This window comes from Euprymna scolopes, chromosome 19 (genome assembly GCF_053919585.1).
Source record: "Euprymna scolopes isolate OS-2025 chromosome 19, ASM5391958v1, whole genome shotgun sequence".
NCBI lineage: Eukaryota > Metazoa > Mollusca > Cephalopoda > Sepiida > Sepiolidae > Euprymna > Euprymna scolopes.
Window position 1 is genome coordinate 81,775,341 of NC_136500.1, and position 8,043 is coordinate 81,783,383.

The 8,043-nt window shown below is 36.1% G+C and overlaps 2 protein-coding genes across 2 annotated transcripts in view; both read right to left on the minus strand.

Moving 5' to 3' along the window:
* Positions 1-8,043, minus strand: part of LOC145239785 (alpha-parvin-like) — a 471,664-nt gene that overhangs the window by 396,318 nt on the left and 67,303 nt on the right. The gene's annotated exons all lie outside the window — the stretch shown is intronic.
* On the minus strand, positions 4,855-7,927 carry LOC145239784 (splicing factor 3A subunit 1-like). Its single transcript, XM_080103281.1, has one exon. It carries the CDS (start codon positions 7,925-7,927, stop codon positions 5,519-5,521), a length of 2,409 nt encoding a protein of 802 aa, XP_079959407.1. The 3' UTR covers positions 4,855-5,518.

Below are 8,043 nucleotides of genomic sequence, written 5' to 3' on the forward strand. Positions count from 1 at the left end.
CAGAATGCCAGCATCAATATATTACATATGAATGAGTCCCCTGTAAAATTTTCACGGGTCCCGCTAGTTAAATATAAATGCCTAGAATCTCATATAAGAGCTTCACACACAGGTATATGGATATTTTTAAGTGCATTCATTCAAACTTTTTCATTTAGCAATGAAAGTATTATTTCAAATTTAAGATTCCATCATGGGCTCAACTCTTCCTGATCTTCATCAATGATCTCTCAAATCGCATTCATAGGTCATTCGTAGACACTTATGCAACACCACAATCTATGGCAACATATCAAAGGCCAGCAATGACCAACATCTTTCTGATTCTCTCTCTTCTGATCTTGAGAACGTGGTACAATGGAGAAAAGGGTGGCTGGTTAATTTTAATCTTTTGAAAATCAAATTTTTCTCCTTTTATCATAATCGCTATAACCCCCATCATGCCCTCAGTTGAAATGAATAGCTCTCGTCTTGGGAAAGCGCCATGTCTTGACAAGCTTCTGGGACTGATCTTCACTCTTGATCTGAAATAGAACACATACATCAAATCTGTTGCCAAGATCACTGGAAAAATGGTTGAATCATTCTACCGTTCAGAAGATATCTCACTGCTGAAGCAATCCTCTATTTGTATAAGAGTCAGGTACAGCCTAAAATGGAGTATTGTTGCCAGATCTGGGCAGGAGCTGCTCGGTGTGCCTCATCCAGCCTTGATAGAGTTCAAAACCAACTTCAAAACCTAGTAGGTGATGCTCTTTTCTCTTCCCTACAACCTCTTTCTCAGAGAAAAGTTCTTACAAGCTGTCTCTGCTCTGAAGTTATTTTCATGACAAGTGCTCGACTGAACTCCAATCTATCTTGCCAAACTTTTACAAAAAAACACCCGTCTAGCTACAACCACTATAAATGATTTCCCCCACTCTCTATCTGTGCCTAAATCTAAACATTAATTCCATGAACAAAGTATCTTCCCCAGAACTCCCCACCTGTGGAACACTGTTCCACTGGCCTGCTTCCCAGTTGAATACAACATGGTAACCTTCAAATCCAATGTAAACAAGTTTTTGTTGAGCCGTCCCCATAAATAATCAAATTCTACCCAACTTACTCCATTAATGATTACTACACTACCACTTTACATTCATTAACTCTTATCCGCGAGTTGCCTTCAGGTAAGTGATGACTCCCAAGTATAAAAAAAAACAAAAAAACTTCAGTGTTATAGATGAAAGAAAATGCTATTTCATATTTAAATGTTACAGACAAAAGAAAATAGTATTTTGAATCAAAATGTTATTGACAAAAGAAAAGTCTATTTCAAATTTTGAAGTGACAGACAGGAAATTCTATTTCAAACCCAAGTTGTACAGACAAATGAAAATTCTATTTTAAACTTAAATATTAAAGATAAAAGAAAATGCTATTTCAAACTTAAGTGTGACAAAAAAGAAGACAGCCTAAGCATTATAGATGAAATGAAATTCTGTTTTACATTTAAGTGTTACAGACAACAAAAAATTGTTTTAAACCTAAGCATAACAGACTAAATAAAATGCTATTTCAAATCAAAGCATTACAGACTAAAGAAATTGCTGTTTCAAATTTAAGCATTACAGATTAAAGAAAATTCCATTTGAAACTTAAGTACTACAAATAAAAGAAAATGCTTTGTCTGTAGTGTAGGATTATTAAATTTGAAACTCTTTTTAGGACTGTCTAAAAGTCTAATGATAGATGCATCAGCCTAGATGTTGTAACAATACTCCATGCATAGCGAATGGTGGGTTTATAGAGATATAGGATACTCTCAAGTGTGAATAATTTTCTATTTATACATTCATCAATGTTCAGTTGCTGGTAGTGTACACTGTGGCCTTCAACATGCCTCAAAACTAGAAGTTTACCAAACAATCTGTATATTATTATATTTTAAGACCCATTTTAAAACGTAAACTGTTGACTGACTGCCCTCTCCCCCAAAAAGACCAGCACGACATACAGATGTGAACTAAATACTGAAAAAAAAAAAAAAAAATTGCCAAAGATGCATAATGATACCTGTGATAGACCGTCCTCTCCAAATATATTTCTTGAACTTATCTCCTTTGATTTTCTTGTAATTACCTCCCTTGAGTGTTACTTCCCTACAATGAAGTTATTTGATTTGTTTATTAAAAACAGTGTCTAAACCAAGACAAATGTCGATTGGAATTTGAAGGAATAGAAAAAATATTCAGTGTATACATACTAGTGATGGGATCATTTTAATATTTTTCCCCTGATAACAATACAATTACACATTATATCCTAAATTCTCGATCCAGATACGATTACTGATTCCAGTAGAAAGGTAGGGAGAGGACTCAGTGGAGAGTCCTTAGCTACTTTTAAATCTAGATATAATTTTCTTGTTTAATTTGACAAACCTCTCTTTATGTTTTCCATTTTATATCATATTCAAGATCTTGATAAATGTATTGTGAGGTTTTCATTTATATTTTTCATATCTACTAATTTTTTTCTATTCATCAATTTGTGCCATTTTTACCTAAGACCATTGATTTCTATGGTTGTTAAGCAACGATTGTATGAAAACTATTTTTAAAAAATGTTTGATACTCGTCATGTTATTTTTTAAGAACATTGAAATCGTTTTTAATGCGTTTCAGACGTTCTGTGAAGGGTCCTCTTCAGAAAGTATTTAAAATGATTAGAATATATTCAAGACGTGTTAAAAATGTAAAAGAACATTTTCGTAGTTCATTTGAAATGTTCCAAGAGGTGGAAACACGTGTAAACGATTCTACTTTTCATTCGTATGTCCAATGATTTAAAAACATTATTAATGATTTAAACATAATTTTCAATGAAAAACCAAAACACGGAATAATTAAATAATGTTAAAAAAATACACATAGTTGGTGACCACCTCCTTATTTAAATATACAACTTTCTCTCATTGGAATTTCTTAACCCATTCTATATATATATATATATATATATATATTGCTCAACACTAATATAGTTATTAGTTGGTATATTGTCTAGCTCAAAAACTTGTGTGTGTGTACTTTTGCATTAATGTTATTTGTATTATTCACTGTACATGGTTCTCATCTTGAGCATTATTTCCATGCACAATGTTTGGAAAAATGTAATCTCTTACCTTCTTCAGGTGTATCTGTGCAAATTCCTGAGTTTGGCAAGATACACCTGAAAAAAGTTGGAGGTTACATCGTCTGAAACATGCGAATAACACTTAAGATGAGAACAGCAATCAGAATAATCCAATTATCAATCCTCATCTCAAAAGTATATTATTTACCTTAAAGTTTGATTTAATGTAACTTTAAATATCTACCCTTCTTTGATGAAATATGCTTGAATTTATGCAAGTACGTCACAAGAGGAGACTGACAGCCAAATGATTAGGAGCACCAAATGTCAATTAGACAATAGTCTCAATCTCACCTCAGGGAACTTGCTTGTCTAGCTACACTGAAGAGCTGTCATGCAGTAAAGCAGTCTCTGTGGACGTGAGACAGACAGACACACACGTATGTAATAAATCATAAAAGTATACATGATAATTAAGCTTTACAAAATTTTTTGTGTTTCATCTCCATGAGGACTCATCAGGCTAAATTGCAAGGAATTCATGTTAAGAGGTGTTTTTATATTTCATTTATTTTAGCTAGCTAACTAATATTGAAAATCAATACATAAAATATTATATCTTATAACATTTTAAATGAATACATGATATAATAAAATTAGATATGGTGTCAGGGAGAGGATTCCCTCTAGCATTTAAGAAAATGTGTCACCATAGATAATTGAATTTGCTCATTTTGTCTGTATTGCTCAAAACAGCACCATGCATGCATATATGAAAAATATATATATTTCTTTTTTTTTTTTTTGAAGTTTCATCTTTATTTCAAGACTTTCTCATGATGGGATGATTGATTTGAAAAAATAACATACAAGTACAATATTCGAAAATATGTGGAACATTTGTGACGTGACAATATTATATTTGTATGTGATTTCTTCAAATCAATCATCTTGAGAAAGTCTTGAAATAAAAAGGAAACAATATAATTTTTTCATCACAGAATATTATTCCCATAATTTTCATCACACACACATTAATATATATATATATATATATATATACACATATACACAGGGTGTCCACAAAGTCTGGCTACATTATGCAGCCATACTTTGTTGGCACCGTGTAGATTATGCAGCTAAACTTTGTGGGCACCGTGTGGATTATGCAGCCAGACTTTGTGGACACCCTGTATATATATATATATATATATATATATATATATATATATATATATATATATATATTCAAGCAAATATTATTAAATGCAACAGAGACACTTTGCTTTATGATTCTTTTTTTTTAATTTTTCGATTTTCCGTATAATCTTTTTTATATCAAAATCAAAAATATTAATAAAAGTTCCATAATTGTTGCTGTCACGAGCGCTTTTGATTCATCCACGAATCATCTTCAGGTGTTATATATATACACACACAAGAATGCATAAGAATGATATAGCTAATTGTTTAAGATTTCCTCTTTTGCACACCTTACCTTGCCTGTCCATTTTTATTTATTTTATATATATAAATTAGAAAAAATATATACATATATACCGGAGTGCATATGGGTGATATTTGTTGTTTAAACAGTCATAGTCCAAACTTCAGCGGGAAACACACATCAGAGAACAGTAACAGCAAAACACTGATTCGTGGATGACATACAATAGATATACCTAAAACAGAAAACTATTTTTCGCAAACATTCAAAAACAATAAAATAAAAACAAATTAATTTTAATGCATCTTCATTCATTAAAGAAATGAACAAGTTGTCACGCAATAAAAATATTCCAAAAATCCTAAAAGAAAATCAGAAAATTTGTTTGAGTGATAATGTTGGTTTTATTTTTATATATTTGTTTTAAACTGGAAAAAGTTATCATTTTTAAAAATCCTTCATTAAGTTTTAATTCATATAGAAAAAAAAAGAGAAAGGTAGAAAAGGTATTCAATATGGCTTTTACTTTGACATGTGCTTGTACAGAACTACCTCTCTATGGAAAAATAAAAATAAAGAAATATTTATATGTGACAAAAAGAAAATATCATACACCAAAAATCACGTAAATTGATCAAATAGCTTTATTTTTATTAAGAAAACCATTTTTAAGCAAATTTGAGTTTAAGAATTGCTCTCTAAAATCTCACAAGTTTGACATATTTGGAGTTATCTCCCTTGTTTATTCTGAGGGTTTTCAAGATGGTGTCCTGAGATTGACACTTGTATAAAACTTGATTTTCTTATTTAAAAATAAAACTACTTGATCAATTTACATGATTTTTGGTGTATGATATATTCTTTCCATCACTAGTATGCATATCATACAGATTTTTCTTAATTTTGCTTTTTTTATGCGAGGGGAATTCCACGCAAGCACCATTTGACAGCAATTTATTTCTTTCGGCCACCTCTTTCTTTAAGTTGTAGACTGATGACCGCGCCATGGGGCAAATTGTAATAAGCCAGAGTGTTAGAATCTTTCACAAAAATGCCCTCATACTGCAACTTTTGTTTTCCTGCTGGCATATTGAGCGACTCGTTCAACTTCGCTTTGATCACAGACACAGAATCCGTAAGTGGCAGTGTAAAGTTGAGCACCTGTCCATTGAGTTTCCACTCGGATTTGTCTGGGACATTCGGAACCATAACTTTAACCAGGATGGGGTTCTTATGTGTGCGCAGATACTCTTCCTCGGGAATAAGAGAATCTTCCGTCTTTTGCCTCTTCGATGGAGGAGCTTGCTGTTCGTCATCTTGTGGAGGAGGCGGCACACCGTAATCCTGCGATGGGGCTCGTGGTACGGGGGGTTGAGGTGGATGAGGGAGACGTTGCGAAGTGATTCCGAGCACATTGCCAATGGCAGTTGGTGGAGGTCTGGGTGGAAGTAGAACCATATTCTGGGGCATAGGTGGACGGGGCATTGGCGGCATGCTTGGTAGCCGGTTCGGCTGCCCTGGAGGTGGTGGAGGAGGTTGCACTTTCATTATCCCTTGTTGTATACTCGTAGGTGGCAATGGTGGTATCTGTCCCTTTGGAATTGAAGGCTTTGGCATAGCTGGACCAATCTTTTCTTTTTCTTCATCAGGAAGCAGCCCCTTAACCTTGTGAATAACAGCAATTTGTTCTTCAATCGTGATATTTTCACGAGCTTTCTGGGTGACCTTCTCCATTGATGCTGTGTGACCATCCCACACCACTTTTTTCTCTTTCTTTTCTTCTTCTCCGATCTTTTTACCAATCTGGGTTTCCTCAGCACCAATACCGAAAATATCAGTACGCCTCTCAGCTAACTGTCTCAGACTGCTGCCAATTGCAGAACCCGGTGCGTAAACTTCTTCTTGTTCTCGCTTTTCCGCAATTGTGCGATTTCGTTCCTCGATCCACTTGCGATCAAGCAGACCAATCCGCATATGTTCAGGAACCTTATGTGTGGGGATCTTCTCTCCCGTGATCGGCGACACCATGAAGGAATCAGGATTGGGCTCAGTAGAGATGGTCCGAGCCTTTGGATTATAATCTTTGCGAACAATGACTTGATCTGGTGTTGGTGGTAGAGGTGGTGGCGGTCGAGGTATCTCGCTGGGTGGTGGAGGTGGCGGAGGCTGAGGTGGTTTTATCTTTATTAGTTTATCTTCTTCATCACTTTCGTCATCGGATGCTTCCTCCATGTCTAGCACTTGGTTGTTATCTGATGGAGGAGGAGCTGGGTGAACCTTCGGGGGCATCGGCAGTGATGGTGGCGGGGCAGGCGGTGCCAACTTGTTCCGCTCGCCAGGGTGCATCATATCTTTGTGCGGTTTGCCCTTCTCGATGACAATGTCTTCGCTATCTTCGTCATCGGACTCTACCTCCATCGCGACGTCAGCTGTGTTCTCACCTTTGTCGTAACGCTCCTGTTGGATAACGCGTGCACCGACTTCTTCGGGGGTCGTCGGAGATGGAAGGTTGCCCATCTCACTCGACTGAAAGTCAACAGTTTCGACCACAACAAAATCATGCCAGTCGATCTGCGCATAGGCAACCCGCTCTTTTTCAAGGGCATCTTCTTCCTTTCGCCGTTCACGTTCTTGGAATTTAGCCCACTCCACGCGGTATTTCACTTGATCCAAAGTATGTTTGAGGGTCTGTGATTCTTTCTTCAGCTTGTTGAGGAGGTCTTTGGGTGGTATGAGGATTTTCGTGTACTGTTCGACTAACTTTGTGAAGTAGTTGAATAAACTGTGCTGCGGTCGGAGGAAATCAAATTGGTAATTCCTCTGTTCCCTGTTCATTAGATTCGTTAAAAACTGACGTCCGTTTCTCGCAACAAATTGCGCTGTTAATTTAACGACATCGAGATCGAAGGCCGAGATCGATGGTGGATCAGCAGTGAATTCAAATTCAGCTGGCGGATCCTTGGGGACGATGGGTTCAATTATCTTTATAGGTTCCGTCACCGGTTTAATGGCCATCGATGCCAGCGACGGTTTAGTAACGGTCGGTTCCTGGCCTTTACCCTCTTTAAATTCCTTAACTTTATGTTGGTAGTATGCATGGTAAGGATCAGTGGGGTTTAAGAAATTAAATTTTGGATTGTTTACCTCGTTTTGTCGGATTCGACTCTCAAACTCGGGCCCGTTTCGTGCGACGAAACTAGCTGTTTTGTCAACAATGTTCCGCACCTCAGGCGGCGGATAGATAATGCCGATTACAGGCCTCGTGTAAATTCTGTCATCCTCGCCTTTCTCTTCTGTGGTTGTTGTTGGTGGTGGTGTAGGCTCAACAGCCGGAAGATTTTCTACTTCAACGGCCGCCGGCATTTTATCAAACAGTAATTTAAGATTTATATACGCGATATAATAGAAAACAAGTAAACAATATGGCGGATAGTAACCAAATTAGTATGGCTTGTTATTTCCCTTGGATAATTTCATAG